A 16,139-nucleotide genomic window follows, 5' to 3' on the forward strand; every position below is an offset into this window, starting at 1 on the left:
CATTGGAAACTTTGCTATCGTTTGGAAACGATACCAAGATCCTTCGTAGTTAAACAATGTAATGTGATATCTGAGTAAAAGTAACGAAAGGATCTAGCAATAGGAAATTCTAGTGCGCATGCTTAAAAATTCGTTATTGGCAAAACTGGCCCAAAACAAGTTTAGAACAAGTTTCAAGCAATTATTTTCGAGGAAAGTTTTTAATTCTAAGATAGGGCCGAAATCATCTTTTTATAACGATAAAAGTCAGAGGTAAATTCAAAGAAAAGGTTAAGTTGAGATGGAATAAATGGCCTTTTAAGTAACCAACACTAAATGGATGCAACAATTACACACGCATTTTGCTGGTGATGAAACAATGATAAACAATATACATAAAAATGTAGGTTCCATCCGGCGACATTAATTGAAACCTAGTTTAAAGCTTTTGGCACGTTGTGAAAATCTATCAAAGCAGAGTTCAAAGGTGATGGTACACGATATGGCAGTGCAATGGCTTCAAGAAGTCCAAAGGTCATGAATCATGAACTGACAAAAGTGGTATTAGATATAGCTACATTTTGATGGAGTCTTCCTTGGAGAAATCATAGCTATACAACAGCGAAGTTAAGTCTCCATGGCATTTGGGTTATCAGCAATGTCCTCATGAAACATGAATTCTTGTTGATATTCTTTGAGGAACTGAGTCGATCTGCCTTCGTCGAAAAACAAGGAATACACTCGCTTGATATCTTCAACATCGACCTCGGTTCCCTACAAAACAAAGAATTACAAAGCATATAGAAAAAGGAAACTGAACAGTCCGAGCCTTAAAATGTGATTAAAATCCCAAAGATGAAACAGAATGACAAATCAGCAATGACGTCATTTTGAATTTAAAGACCCAAGATGTATTGGGCGGAAGAGCCATGTTTTGGCATTATTATTGAAGAAGGTGATAACGAAGAAAGATATTAGTTCGAGATGTTTGATGTCGTGGAAAACAGAACCTCTGTATAGAATATCGTAAAAACAGTGTGCCGTGCCACATTTATGTGCCGTGAGATATTGTCTCGTGTGCCGTGGAAAATTCTCCGATTTCACCTAATTGGACTAAAAACAGGCCCAGGTTTCACACTGACTGAATAAAAATATTTATTTTTGTTACAAAATACTTTTTTGTGTTCATTTGATCCCTTTTCGGACCCTTCGAAAAGACCTATTTTATATTGTGAATATAGGTCGCAGAGTTCCTTCATTTTTAATATTTTCTGTTGGAGGTGTGTCTCATGAAATGGATAATTTTGCTTTGAGTTAAAAAGACAAACAGTGGTTTATGGCGTATAGTGTTGGTTGTATGGGTGGATCCAAGGTGAATGCCCCATTTTCATTAATTCTTTAATTTAAATGCACAACAGGTATAATACAAGACGGTTGTAACTCTCAAGAAAAAAAGAAAACAAGAAAAGCTTTTACGAAAGCTTGGACAATAAGTTATTGTTTCCTTCATCCAAAATTGAAATGACATACCTTCCGTTTTCTGCAACAAAGATTTGACGCGGTGATTAACTGAATGGAGTAACGTAAACTTGTCTCTTGGCCAATTTTAGTCAACACTGCAATAGCATCATCTGAGATTTCTACATCTTCTTCCTCGCATCTGTTGAAAAACATGAGAAACTGGGGTAAAACTGGGGTAAAACTGGGGTGAAACTGGGGTAAAACTGGGCAATAGATCGAATTTTCCCATAAAAATGTTGATACAGGTCAAATAAACTTTTCTCTGCAATTAACTTTGTAGACATTAAAAGGAAAGACAGATAGTAGGAAAGTGCAAACAGTTATGGATAAAACCAAAATATTGTTTCTTACAAATCATCAATTACAGTAACTTTACTTTTGTAGATAATTCACAAATTTGAATTTTTAGAACATAAAATCATAACAAGCGAAGCACTGGTTTGAAGTTAAATGGTTAGCTACTTTGAGAGGTCTAATAAACGCTTTTTGAATGAGAGTTTTAAGATACTTATTCGTCGACAAACCTGATGGTAAGTATTTTTCTAATCTCTTTTTCATCGTATGGTATTGTTGAAATGATCAAAAGGCGATCCAACAAGTCTAGGGGTATGCCATGAGGGCTTGCATAGTTGGTTCCACGAATTCTAAGAAGAAAGATGAACCAAATAAAACAGGTAGAAGATTATTCAGAGAAAGGCAAAAACACCCAAAGCTTCCTCGATGTTTTCCAATTTGCCAGATTAACATAGTGCTGCATATTGTAATATAATTTGTAGTCACAAGAAACACCAACGGTGAGCTGACTGAGATATTTCCATTGTTCTTGAAATCGCTTTTTAAAAACCAAGAGTTTTTAATCAAACTTGTTACCCTGATTATTAATCCAAACAGTCAATAGGCCAAATTTTTACAAGCTGTCTATGAATACTAAAAAAGTATCCAATCAACAAATTTTATTTTTAACACATTTCAAGTTGCTTTAGAAAAGAAAAAGCAAGATAGAAACCAAATCTTACTTTGTTATTCCTCTGTTTGTAGCCATGATCAGAATAGGAGACATATCACTCTCGAGAGCACGATTCAAAAATGAAAAACACTCGATGTCTAACATGTGAACTTCGTCAATAAAAAGTACCTGAAAAAGACGTTATACTGGAATTATATAGGCACGGATAGAGCTAACCATAAGCAATTTTTGCGAAAATTTTAAAATATCAGCTACATTGACCCCATGTGTGTTGATGGGCCGAAAAGAAATTTGAGTTTTGGATTCGGATATTTTCACAATACTTTATACAGCCCTTTCCTTATCAAATTTTGCGGAAGATTTACACTCAGCGATCGATAAGAAAGTAACTCTCCCAGAAACATTGTGATTATAGCTTTTCACAGAATGATCGAGGGCAATATGGATGACAATTTTAACATTTACAAAATGCAACACATATTTCCGTCTATTGGTTACCAAAAGTTTATAACTAAACTACCATAACAAGCAACCACTCCCATTTCGCTACTAGACAGTATGTCTAACTTTGTTTGACTTTGACTCCATCACATCTCCCTAGCCTTGTTATTCAGTACTCATTCGATACGTTTAGTGACATATTTGACATCCTCGCCACTGAGTCATAAAGCCCGCTTTCCAATATTTATGCAACCACGTAGGATTTCGACATTTGTATGAAAATATTACTCACACAATGCGGATTTTCCTCCCATCAATACTTTCCTCGCATTTTCAAACATTGTGTACACATTTGACATGAGTGCTTTACGTCACAAAGTCCAGGAAAAGTTTCGTTCTTTTTCAACTACATGTGATACAGCTCTATACCATTTAACATGGCTCTGATACCTACATTTGATACGGCAACTTGTGAATAGAGCTTTAACTTGTTTCTAAAGGTAATGTGTCCAACTAAAGCAAGTGGCTCTGCGGGAGTATTCAGGAACATGTGATTTTTCATATCATCGCCCCAGCCATTACGGTCGTTCTGTTTTTTTACCCTGCTGCGAGGTTAGCTTTTCATGTGAGCAGTTTTGCATCGCAAGAATACTAACCAATCGCAAGCCGTTATTTTGATGGGTGGCTTGACAAGTTGGGTATACGCAGTCCTTTTATATGGACACATTACCTTTAAGCGGCCGTGATTCATATCCATTCGCTATAAATAAGAAAATTTGATCAAGAAAGCATCATACTCCTGGCACAATTTCTGCTTTTCCTTCTTCCCTCCATTCAGCTACTTTTGTGTTTATTTGATCTCTAACCTCTCCTTTTATTTCACCAGTGTCTCCTATTTAATAAAGAATACATTTCAATACTATGAGAATCTGCAACAAAAACAGCGATCTTATCTACTTGAAATAAGGCTTCAGCTCGGAAATTACTTCACAAATTTCAAAATTTTATGTTGCATTTGCCATGTTGATATTACTCTGTCCGAAAATGTCCATTTGTTGGTTCTTAAGAAATTTCACGATAGTAGAGATGGCAGTTTTTAAAGTAATTGACACAAAACAATCCGCGGTAAATCTTGACAACTTCATATAATAAAAATCAAAAGAAAGAGTAAAGGGTTTGTAAAATTTTCTACTGCCTTAAAATGCAACTGTCAGGAAATCTGTTGTAAATTTAGCAACAAATTTCAGCTCAGTAAAACCTTTTATGATAAATCTTATTGAAAATGAAGTCTATTCACTCTTCATAAAGGTTACAAAACACTCTACATAATCCTTTTCATTTAAAATAAGTCATATTCTTGCAAAATCTCTCGTCGAAGGCAATAAAACCAAAAATCTTGATAGTCTCCGATGATTTAGTCAATTAATTCTCTCAACAAGGCCTTAAAAGACTGTCTAAAGGTTAAATCTGTGGTGGTAGTCTGAGTCAGAAATTTGGAGGTTGCCTTGATCAGCTCTCGTATTTTTTCACATTTCATTACTCTGAGCAGCTTTTGGTAAGTAAATCATGGTTGCTGGTGAATGAAGTGTGTGTTGCATGTAAAACAAGAGTGAAAAGTATATAAAGAGCATGGAGATATAAACAAAAATAACTAGTGTAACGAAGTCAAAACCTGAACATAGAGAACACTGTGAAGTGGATGTTACCTGAGAAGAGAGCGAGGAACCCTTGGGTCCTGCTATTGATGACGTCAATCTCATGTAGTGTGACAGTATGGACAACCTCTTTTCGTTTCTGGAGTTCACCTTCCGGACATTGGACGAACTTAGTCTGTGGGAATCCAAGACAAAAATGATATTATCCATAAATTATAATATGAAAAATTATTGCACAAAGAACACTGAAGGAGTTTTAAATACAAAAATGGTCATTTGAGAAGGAACGATGGGGATATTGTAAGAGGGTATAGGAAAAATAAGGGGAAGGAAATATGTTTTCTAATTTCATGCTTATTCTTTTTCATCGGGCAAAATTATTGACTAACTCGAACAGAGGAATTTCTAAGCATCTGTTTGTGAATTTGTTTCAACAGGAAAAATATTGCTCCCTCGTTATGATATATGTCCCAAATGGTGAATTGATTGAATGAATATTTTGGGAATAAACTTCATTTAAGTTTCACTGACGCAAAAAATCATATTGATAAACCATAAATATATTACTCTGAAAAGAATAATTGGTTTTCCTAAAAATCAATTATAGAAAGGAGAAACACGAGTGTAATGAAATAATAAAAAAAACAGTCGTTAACCTCGGGACCCATTGCATCATAGTCACGTGCTCTTGTGAATGCCCTTCCGAGCTTTGAAATTTTGCCAGTTGCTTTGTCAATTGTGATGACGTCACTGTTGGACAAAAATACGTGACATTCATTGACAGTACGAAATAGCTTTTTAACAAAGAACCAAAATAGGTACGCCCTTTTCTCTCTAACGTTTACTTCGATCTATACCTACATACTAAAATCAGCTCAAATTTTGACAATTACAAGCTATTTGTTTTATATTATGAGGGAGTCGAACGAAGAGTTTCCTTATGGCTATGCTAAAATACCAGAGAGAGCTTTTTCGTGCTATTTTGCTACGAATCTAGATGGACAATTTCCCCACGCGAGATATCCAGGCTTGTGATTAAGAAGCAAGAGCAGAATTTACAACATTAGTTCCTCACCCGGACTGTACTTTCTCTTTTGTCAACGACTCAATCATTTTTGCACCAAGGTCGTAGATGGTTTCCATTTCCGTAGTCTTTAAAGTCAGTTTACCCACTTTGACACCCTAGAATGACATTAACAATAATCACTTGAGTTTTGGTGACTGGTTTTTTGACCCATTGATTTGAGGAGATCCCGTGTGTTACACGACAAATCATATTTAGGTAACTTTGAACCAGTAGAAGAACGCAAAGATCTCACTCAATTCTCACTGAGGAGGCTGCCGGAGGGGCATTCAGGACAGTCATTCCATCCTCCAGTGGCAGAGTTGCTAACGACAGGTTAATCTACCTTGTTCAATGATGTCATTTATGTTTAATAAGGTTTACATAATACCTAAGGTTGATTTCTGTATTGTGTATATAAAGCAAGGGTTTGTTGTTGTTATGAAAAGAAAACTATCATATATAAAATTAGAACAATATTGTTCCGTTTTCTTTTTGAAAGTGAGTTAACCACTATTCATTTATGAACCAAAAAAGTAATGCAGAAATTGGCCTAACACACCAGAGCCTTGTAAACGTAAAATAAAGGAAGGTTTACTCAACTGCACCAGTGGCTGGTCGATCAATTTGAATTTCAACAACTTCTCCTTCAATAATCTCTGTTTCTTCCCTAGACGATAAATTGAATATCTAATTAACAAAGCTAAATCAATTTAATTCAGTGAAGAGTCTCTTAGGGGATAAGAATATCTCATGACAAGCAGGATAAGAAAAATCACTGTCGTTAGTGCAATCTAAAATTTAGATGGGAAAGAGACAGGGAGCTGTCTGATTAAAGAAGATTTCCTTTAAGCAGTGAGTATGACAGGTACTTCCTTAAAGAAGATAGGCACTTTACGGGGGTCTGTTTCAAGCTTATCAAAACCATTACATACTTGATTCTGATACCAATGGATTTTCTAAACGCCTGTGTCAATGCTTCTGTCTTGCTCATTTCTAAAGAAAATATTTCACTGCCAGCCATCGCAGTAAATGGTGTATCAGGGCCTAACGACTGGGCCATCCCTGAAAAGAAAATAAAGCTGGTAACATGTTTTTATTTTTCCACATGTCTAATACAGTACAATATAATTGAAACCATTACATTCTATACTTTCCTACATTCACTTACAAATATGTAAAACAAATTATGTTCATCTGATGACATGCTATAATTATTAAGATGTTCAGCTGAAACATCAAATTGAGTATATCAAATCATATATTAAGTCTTATATCATAAGAAGTAAAAAAAGGAGCAAATTTAATTGCCTAAAACTCAAATCAATTGATCAAGAAAATTTCATTCTTGATTGAAGACAAATCTGCACAAAAATTTTCTGGTCTTCAAAAATTAATAGAAACACAATAACAAAAAAATTAGCAACAAAATCTCTAAAATCAGTCTGAATGTGTTGTTTGGTCTACCATGACTTACCCATTGCAATTGCAGTTTTCCCAGTTCCAGGCTGTCCAGCTATTAGAATGGCTCGACCAGCAATCTTCCCTTCCTGCAAGAAAGTAAAATGCAATGATTTAGCATATGACCAATATTTTATGTTGGTGTACTCTGGGTAAATTTGGCAGACTTGTAACAACAAAGATATTACTTCAACTTTAGAGTAATAAATTTGACTTATGTACTTTGCATTTGTCAACTACCAAATTTGAAGCCCTCCATCAAAGGCACACTTATTCATTATTTTCTCTACAAATTATAACTGATTTGATAAAATGATGCATGTGCAAACTGGGGTTCTCCCTCTGGTGACGCCTCATAAAATTTCTATACAAGGTAATCATTCTCTTCATTACCTCAACAATGTCCTAGGTAAGCCATTAAGACCTTTAGCAAGATCTTGGTTCATATTTCATATACATTTATTGTTCCAGCCACTGACAACTTGTACTTCTGTTTTTAAAATTTCAATCTTATCTGATGTTTTTAGAAACAAAAAGTTGGATGTTTATCTGCTATTAAATGCTCTTGTACCCAAATAGCAGGACTTATATTATATATACAAAGATTAAATTATAGTTTTCAGTTTTCCTTGAATGAACTGCTTATAAAAAACTTAAACAATAGCTACATATAATACAAATGTAAAATAGATTATAGGATGGTTAAAACTGAGGGGTAGAAGGGGTTCATTGTCCCTAACAGAGGTTAAAGGTGAGCCAAAGAAACACACAATGCTTCTAAACCATTCTAATTTACTCCTACTACTTACATTAAGGTAGAATGTCACATATTTTCAGCTGTAAATGCAAACTTTTATTGAAAAAGGTACACAAAATTGATGCAGATAAGATTGAAAAAGACTTACTTTTATCATTTCCACAATGACACCAGCTGCCCGTCTGGCTTTTGCCTGCCCAACCATACCTTGGGATACCTAGGGTAGGAATGGGTCATTAGCAAGTGTTGATTTTCATAAAAAAGGTTTGAATGTAAATTTTAGATTCTTTAAGGTCAGGTCTTATAGTTGGTAAACACTGCCTAAAATTATATTTTTGCTTTTTCAACCAAATACTGAGAAAAGCTGAACTAATTGCTTTTCCAAACAGGTTGAATTGAAATTTTCTGAAAATAGAGCAATATATTCTCTTATCTTTAAATGAGTTTTAATACTAACAACCTATTATTTTTCCTTTTATCCTTTGATTTAATAAATAAAATAATTTTTGTTAATTATAATTAATCAATTTCAACATTTTTGTTATTTATAATTAGCTTATAACTTATTTCAAAATGTGTATTTTGGCAAATAATTATCTGTTGTATTGCTCTGACCATTTACATTGACCTGCTTACTGTTTTATGGTCATCACAAGATTCTAAGAAACCACCAGGCAGCACAATGCTATCTTTCTCAAGGCATGTTATCCTTCAGAAATTTCTCACTTTCTTCTTTGCATTATATTCTTTTAGAAAATGGTTTTACTTGCCTCTCTAGCTTCCAACGCATCATCAAGACCCAGGCCTCTGATATGAGAGTGCGCACCTGACAAAGAATAAAACCTCATTTAAATGCAATGATAAAGAAAATGCAAATGGAATATGAAAATTTTGAAAAGTTGAAAATTTTTTCACACACTATGATGATATTACTTGAAAATTGTAATACACATCCATTCAACACAACTTTTATAAAAACTTCTATTTAAACTTGTTTTGTAACCTAAAGCGATCAAGTCAATAGAAGTATGCAAAAATGTTCAATTTTGGCTGCAACCTTAGGAATAAGTAGAGAGAATGATCTTATTAAATTGTATTTGCAATGTCAGAAAAAATTGCTATTCTATACAAACATTTGCTACAAAAATTATATCTATTATAGATAAGATAGGAATTTGAAATTTTTCACACAAACCTATCCTTTCAATTCTAGTGACTTCTCTAACTTCCTGAACTTTGGAAACAGCTGTGGCCTGAATAAAATACTTCTGAATTAAAAGGCAATTTAGCAAAAATGGCAAATAAATCTTTTTGCTCAAAAAAACCTTGGACATAGTTGTAGTTTTGAAGCAAAATTTCAAAAGGCTTTTCTAATATAAGAAGCTGAATACCTTTATAAAACAGCATAAAAAGTATTTTGGTATGTCACGAATCATGAATTTTCTGCTTCTTTTCAAATATTAAAACTAACAACAATTATAGCTGACTGTGTATAGGGAAACAATTTTTTTGCCAAATAGAGAACATTCATTTTGATGAAAAATCAATGCAAGCATGCATATGTAATATTTAGTCTGGATTGCTGAGCAAATATTTTTATGATATATTGTGGATGTTACAAAACTAAGTTTGTGTTAATTTGTCCTTGCCCATTGACAATGTCAGATAAGTACAAGGTGCCCTGAAAAGTACAAAACTTTTACAATGAAAGTATAAAATAAATGTACATCAGACTTGCCATGGTTCTATAAAGGGTAACTTAAAAAAAATGCAGTCAAGGTAGTCAAGTAAATTTATGAAACACCTCTAAATGTACAAAATCAGTCAAATATTGAAAAATAAGATGAGATATGGCCAATGAAAGATTCTAAGTATGTTAAAGTATAACTGTTATTTTGGCTCTGTTCATAAGTTATGAACAGGGATAAATTACAAAGGTTTTATGGGGAGAGAGCCTGTGCTCACTTGGCCAAATTTCAGTCTAATTTTAACACCTTTAACTGATTTTGTATATTCATAGGTATTTAATGCTTTTTTAGGCTATGAGATCCAAAATCAAAGATTCTAAAAATGGATATTTGCAACTATATCATTAAGAACTCTGTTAGGCTCAATGCTATTTAATTCTCTCATGTGATCAGTCAGGATAAAGCACTTTTTGATGACCAGTCAAGGTATGGCATCTACAGTGTGCAAGGGTAAAGAGATATCCAACAGGACTAACAATTCCCCAATGTCTTTTAAATTGTTCTGCTGTTTATGGCTTGCATATATCTAGCATGAGCCTTCCATGGGTTCCATCTTGGGTGTGCAGGAACCAATTGTGGTTGCAGTTTGGAAAAAACCATTTAACTTAAGCAAAAGAGCATTCTTTGACATTTTATTTGTTCTAATAAACAATCTTAAATAAATTCAACAAAATATGTCCTGTCCTTATCTTCCAAGTGTGCAGAGGGTGTGGTGACAAAAACGTTTTCCTTTTCCAAGGAGCAACAGCCCCAAACTTCATTCTCTTTTCTTCTTCCAATAAATAGGTTAGATTTGATTTATTTATGGTAAGGTAAAGAAACAAAACAAATTTTGTTGAAATGCTAGCTAACTGCATGTATTTGTGTCGTTTTGTCCCATTTTGAAAATATGTCAATTTTTGCCAAAATTTAAAGCACATCATACCGACTTAATTGAACTTCATACGAGTTTCTAATTATCTATTTTGACATACTGAAGCATAAACACGATATTTTGAGACTGACGCTTTAGTGAATACGGATAAGATACTGTGAGTTTTAGTGTCTCTTTGCTCAAACATCATACATTTTCGTTTTGGAAATTTTAGGCCTAGCATTAACATATTTTTGAAAGATATGCTGTAGTAAAAGCAAATCAATTCAAACCCAAACAAACTATTCAAAGACTTGCATTACCATTTTCCTTGCTAACTTTCAATTTGAGAGCATAAATATCTTAAAGCAGATTCCAAGAAACCAAAATTTGTTACTAGGCACTCACCGCCATCTTGTCTTTTCCCGCGTGAGGTTGATCAAGAGACGCGCAAATGAGAACGAGGTATTTGTTCTGCTCGTAAAACATGGAATGATAAACACGGAATCGTTATTCATGAATGCCCTTTAATTTCAAATTCACCCTTTCACCTTTTCACCTAAATATATTTTTATCTTTGAATATTAAAAGGACTTGGATAAACTAGCAAGCCCAGCTTTTTTTTGATACAACGGTATAGGATTCTTTCCTTTGGAGAGCATTTAATTCTATTAACATCAACTATTACATCTCTAAGCGCATTGGCAATTCTCTTATTTTCTAATGTTATGATTTGAATGCGTGTGACGAAACTTTGAGATTTCAGAAAATAATGGAAAACCTAATATTACGGCTAGTTCTTTTCACAGTACACTGCCAAATGTTAAAACCTTTTGCCAGTTTTGCATAATCAGCTTTTTCTGATGCTATTTTCGAGCAATACATAACATTAAATATGATCTGAATAAATAAAAATGATAGATACTAATTTCTAAACAAATTAAAGCAAGTGTTCTTTAGCCACTGAAAAACACTGGGAAAGTACCAGTCATAGAAATGGTATCAGTCAATTTTGCGAAGGCGCATTCCGAATCCACGTATTTGATCAACACAGGGTACACCCGCATGGCCTAGCACTCTAGGTTATGAAATGATAACCTGGGGCACGATGCCCTCCAAGAAAATGCAATGGGACTTTAGATTTTGCTGAATTTTCCAGTGTAGAATGGATAAATCAATCAGCAGTAAACGCTTGCAGTGCAAGAACCTATTTGAGTATTTAAACACGCTTCCTGTGGCAGTGTTAGATGGCTTGTATTGTCACCCTTCGACCTGTATGGCAGTGTTTAGGGGCTTACCAGCCATTGCAAAACAATATGTTATGCGAACATTGTTTACAGACCAGCCAATTCCGGAGCCATTTGTTGCCACTTGGGTGCAAAAAGATTGTAGTCAACACCATATTGGAGCCTTGAATAAGCTAAAGGGTTTGCACATATGGAAAGAGATGCCCAAAGGAAGTTCTGCAAGCAGGTAATGACTAAGAATTGATATGTCTTTGGAAAAGGAGCATTTCAAAGAGAAATAGTTTAGATAGTTTAGTACTGGCTTTAGGCAAAAATTAATGTTGGACTTGGAAAATTTGATCCCCTGGCTGGAAAACTTGTATATGCTCACAGCACTGCTAGACTTTATGTGCTCACACCTGTCCCAAAATATCACTAAAGTACTTTAGTTAAGTATATATGGCCATCATTGCTTGAAGCTAATTGCCATTGGTTGCAGTGATATGATGCATGGGTGAAATCATATGTTGTCTAACCTGTAAAGAGGTAAAGTAAAACATGTTTTCCAGCCAGGTCCAGCAAATCTCCATGACATGGCGATGGCCCCTAAAAATTAGATACCTGCAATTTAGATTAAAAAAATTGATTATTGTGGTGTGCCTGTCATTTCAGGTGATTTTTGCATATCAGCACTTGAGGTGCTATTGAAACACCAAAGGTCTTGTCAAATTTAGCCATGCTCTGGAAACTGGGCAGATCCTTGGTTCTAGTATGCTCTTTTGCCATGTGAATTAAGGCTAGCTTGATGTCATGTTTGATGGGGCAGCTCATTTTTATGAGGACTATTCAGTCAACTCTGTAGTGGAAACATTGTAAAGGAAGAAACATGGTAATAATGTTTGTCTATTAACATATTTTCAAAGGAGGCCACATTCAGTTTTTTTGATGCAGTCACAGTAGAAATGCAACAAGTATTTGCCCATTAACTATGCATTCCCTTCAATTGTACCATTTCAGCTTTTTAATGCATGTAAGTTTTGTTTGGATATGATCCAAATTACCGTAACTTAGGAATCACTTGATTGTGTTTTTGAGGTGTCAGGAGCATGGGTGTCATTTCTTCTAGAACGCACTGTTAGAAATTTCATAATAATGAGCTGATCCTAGGTGTCTCACATAACCCATAAAGCTATCAATTTACAATAAGGAACATTATTCTTTTCTTTCAAAGTCCTGTAGCAATAAGATTTTCTAGGTGTTTTCTGTGTGGGCTTTTGCTTGGAGCCTGTCTGGAAGAATTTATCAAAAAAAGCACCAATGACAGAAATTGTTTGTGAGCCTCAATAAAACAAGAACCCAGAAATTGCCCTATAATTTCAACATATAGCATTGCTCATGCATTTCACTTGAGGTTCATTATTGTGTTTTTTTGTATAGGTATGAGGTCAATAGTAACTTCAAAAAAAATTTGAAAGTTGTTTTATGTGGTGGTGGAAAGCCACAGCCAGACACTTCAAAATATGGTGAAGACAAACATGGAAGGGATATTCCATTCCTTGAAAATTATGCAAAAGAAAGATGGGAATCAGTTCTATATTACATGACTGGCTCAACAACTGAAGGAGGTATGATCTATAAATTATTCAGTTGCAAAGAGTTTTTTTACATCAATGAAATTTACGATACAAGTTAACTAGTAACTATACATAAAAAAAACTTTATAATAAAGACAATACCACAGAGTGAAATGTTTGCAGAGTTTGTTCGTTCATTTTGTGTATGCCTATGTAGATAATTTGACATAAATCTAAGCATACTAATGCCTTTTCTTGTTTTTGAGAAGGCAGATTTTATATAAGCGGAACAAGATAAGGTCACCTCCAATATGATTCCAATTTGTCAATGTTTATCAGCCTTCATTACTGGTATGTTATCAAACAGTATTACTGGGTGGTTAATATCTGATTTTTTGTTTGAGGAAGTTAATTCAACTGCTTTTTTCTTTGGATCTGGATTGAATGACATCATCCAATCAGGAGCCCACTTTCTTACCAGGTCTAGTTCTTGGTTCAGGTCTTTGGAAGTTCTATTTTGGCACTTATTCAATTTTTGAGGCTCCAAGGTGGGTGCTTATTTGAGGGAGGCGCTCAATGGAATGGGGCGCTTATTTGAAAAATAGATTTGGAAGTAACTAAAAAAATGAATGCGTTTTTAATTGAAGCATGTTAATATGATGAAAAGGAAAAAAACAAGAATGAAAACTACAACAAACTGTGTTGGCCATTCAATCTATCTTGCTGAATTGCCTTCCAATTATGTTTTCGTCTAAAATTTGAATAAGCACCCTTTTCTGAAGGTTGAAGGATGGGCGCTTATTTGAGGGGGGTGCTTAATTCAATAATTTCACCTCAAGGGTGGGTGCTTAATTGAAAGAGGTGCTTATTTGAGGGGGATGCTTGTTCAAGGCATTACAGTAGTGAAAAGTGATGTATCATCTACAAAGAGTTTTACCTTCAACTATAGATACGAAAAAAAGGGGCCCTAGTGTTGCCCCAATCTGTGTAGTGGCTTCATGTTGATCATTTTTCACAATAATCCAATTGGTAATAGTAGATATGACCATTATATGGCTGTTTCTTCTAGGTGGAGTGAGTGAAGTTGTAATCAATGTTCTCTTGAAAGCTGGACTTCTACGCTTGCATTCAGAGGAGCGGACCACATCAATAACTTCAGCTGGGTTTCAGTTTCTGCTAATGGATACTGTTTCACAAGTCTGGTATTTTATGTTACAGTACTTGGAAACTTCTGACCAACACAAGGCAGACTTGGTCGAATGTTTGTCATTCTTATTTCAAATCAGTTTTTCTACCTATGGGAAAGACTATTCTGTTGAAGGATTAAGCGAGAAACAATTCAACTTTTTACAACATTTACGCGAAATGGGGCTAGTTTTTCAACGGAAACGAAAATCAAGACGATTCTATCCTACAAAACTAGCAATAAATTTAGGGTCTGTAGTGACAGGCGAAAACAGCACTGAGTCAAATCAGCACCGTTTTGTTGTTGTTGAAACCAACTATAGAGTATACGCATATACCGATTCGACTTTACAGCTTGCTTTGTTGAGTTTGTTTTGCGACATTTTGTCACGGTTTCCGAGCTTCTGTGTCGCTGTTTTGAGCAGGGAAAGCGTCCAGCAAGCCTTAGCAAGTGGAATCACTGCAGAGCAAATCTTAAATTTTCTCCGAACTCGGGCCCATCCTATTATGCTAAATCGAAATCCTGTCATCCCGCCAACAATTGCTGATCAAATTAGACTTTGGGAAATGGAACGGGAAAGACTGCAGTTTACTGAAGGAGTCTTGTATAGTGAGTTTCTATCACAAAGCGATTTTGAGACGCTGCGTAAATATGCTGACGATTTAAATGTGTTGCTATGGGCGAACATGAGTAAGAGGCTAATGGTTGTAAGCAAGGCTGGTCATGACGACGTTAAACGATTCTGGAAGAGACACAAGAATAAATAGTCAATATTTTTGTAGCTGTTTGTAATTCCTATGCAAAAAACGTTGGCGTTTTATGAATTTTTGATAGTTAAAATAATTAGCGTTGTTCTAATACATTTATTGACGTCATCTCCAAAGACATCAATAAAGATTGCTTAAAGTGGCAGTTTATGACTTCACACAGAGATGCTATAGTGGCTGAAGATAGCCAAAGATGAAGAGCCTGCGATATTGGAGGACGTCATATATTTTTTAAGGTTAGGGGAGTACATTCTGGAAACCCCCGGTTCAATGACCCCTTGTTTCCTGTGTCAAGTAATCGTAAATTCAGTAAACTTTATAAGAGGGGATCTATCCCCTTGATAAATGTTAAATGTAAAGGAAAACTTATTTAGACTTAAAGCTAGTAAGTTCGCGAATTCTTTCATGTTTAGAACCGTATGTGACAAGTAAGTTAGCCTTATTCCTACAATTATACGTCATTAAATGTTCTGTTAATGTCTTGGTAATGTTAATGTTTGCCATAAAGCAATGTTTCAATCCATGCTTTTTCCTGTGCTTTTTATGCTTCATCGTAAAATGAGAGGCAATCTGTTAGGTCGGAAGCTCCTTTTATTATTTCCTTTCAGGTTAAACTGATTCCAAAATGATTATTGTTTTTCTTGGGACACATGGCTATTATTCAATGGAAATTTGTATGGGCTAGACTGTGAATGCAAATCCAGATCTCTAAAATATCCGCTACAGTTCTGGAATTTTCTTCCATTTGATACAACTTGTCTATTCTTCGTGTGTTTAAATGAGGAAGGCACCCTTGTATTCTCCTGATTTTCAATTTTCATCAAGATTTAATTAAAGACCCCGTTTACACTACTGAAAGAAAAATGGAACTCTTTGGTTTCTTATTTGGACACGATACCTCTTTTTTCGTCGCGTCTACACTGTACCAAAAAGGAACGGAG

General features: G+C 34.8%; 2 protein-coding genes across 3 annotated transcripts; one reads left to right on the forward strand and one right to left on the reverse strand.

The window, feature by feature from the left end:
• Positions 1 to 275: 275 nt before the first annotated feature.
• Positions 276 to 10,905, reverse strand: LOC135695361 (ruvB-like 2). The gene is made up of 15 exons (XM_065214431.2): positions 10,854 to 10,905; positions 9,040 to 9,097; positions 8,615 to 8,670; positions 7,993 to 8,061; positions 7,104 to 7,176; positions 6,562 to 6,691; positions 6,230 to 6,296; positions 5,639 to 5,745; positions 5,220 to 5,313; positions 4,615 to 4,738; positions 3,706 to 3,800; positions 2,517 to 2,635; positions 2,025 to 2,144; positions 1,510 to 1,639; positions 276 to 753 (listed from the first exon to the last, which is right to left on the reverse strand). Exons 1-15 carry the CDS (start codon positions 10,857 to 10,859, stop codon positions 607 to 609), a joined length of 1,395 nt encoding a protein of 464 aa, XP_065070503.1. The 5' UTR covers positions 10,860 to 10,905; the 3' UTR covers positions 276 to 606.
• Positions 10,906 to 11,457: 552 nt separating this feature from the next.
• Positions 11,458 to 15,717, forward strand: LOC135695362 (general transcription factor IIH subunit 4). 2 transcript variants are annotated; one of them, XM_089109932.1, is made up of 4 exons: positions 11,458 to 11,918; positions 13,109 to 13,296; positions 13,727 to 13,793; positions 14,315 to 14,477. In XM_089109932.1, the coding sequence occupies exons 1-4, from the start codon at positions 11,611 to 11,613 to the stop codon at positions 14,325 to 14,327; spliced, it is 576 nt and encodes a 191-aa protein (XP_088966058.1). In that variant the 5' UTR covers positions 11,458 to 11,610; the 3' UTR covers positions 14,328 to 14,477. The 2 variants fall into 2 exon arrangements, with proteins under 2 accessions (XP_088966058.1, XP_065070504.2); XM_065214432.2 differs by lacking the exon at positions 13,727 to 13,793 and having other exon boundaries at positions 11,469 to 11,918; positions 14,315 to 15,717.
• The last annotated feature ends 422 nt before the right edge of the window (positions 15,718 to 16,139 follow it).

Source organism: Rhopilema esculentum, chromosome 2, assembly GCF_057945365.1.
Source record: "Rhopilema esculentum isolate cy_ngs chromosome 2, ASM5794536v1, whole genome shotgun sequence".
In the NCBI taxonomy this organism is placed as follows: domain Eukaryota; kingdom Metazoa; phylum Cnidaria; class Scyphozoa; order Rhizostomeae; family Rhizostomatidae; genus Rhopilema; species Rhopilema esculentum.

What these genes read in the sequence shown, in the direction of transcription:
- LOC135695361 (XM_065214431.2), bottom strand. An exon ending in GAAAACTGCAATTGCAATGG is followed by an intron (nt 6,692 to 7,103) that starts GTAAGTCATGGT and finishes TTTTCTTTTCAG; the next exon opens with GGATGGCCCAGTCGTTAGGC. An exon ending in ACAAACAGAGGAATAACAAA is followed by an intron (nt 2,145 to 2,516) that starts GTAAGATTTGGT and finishes CTTTCTTCTTAG; the next exon opens with AATTCGTGGAACCAACTATG.
- LOC135695362 (XM_065214432.2), top strand. Translation starts at nt 11,611, where the DNA reads ATGGATAAATCAATCAGCAGTAAACGCTTGCAGTGCAAGAACCTATTT. An exon ending in AAAGGAAGTTCTGCAAGCAG is followed by an intron (nt 11,919 to 13,108) that starts GTAATGACTAAG and finishes TTTTTTGTATAG; the next exon opens with GTATGAGGTCAATAGTAACT. An exon ending in TGGCTCAACAACTGAAGGAG is followed by an intron (nt 13,297 to 14,314) that starts GTATGATCTATA and finishes TGTTTCTTCTAG; the next exon opens with GTGGAGTGAGTGAAGTTGTA.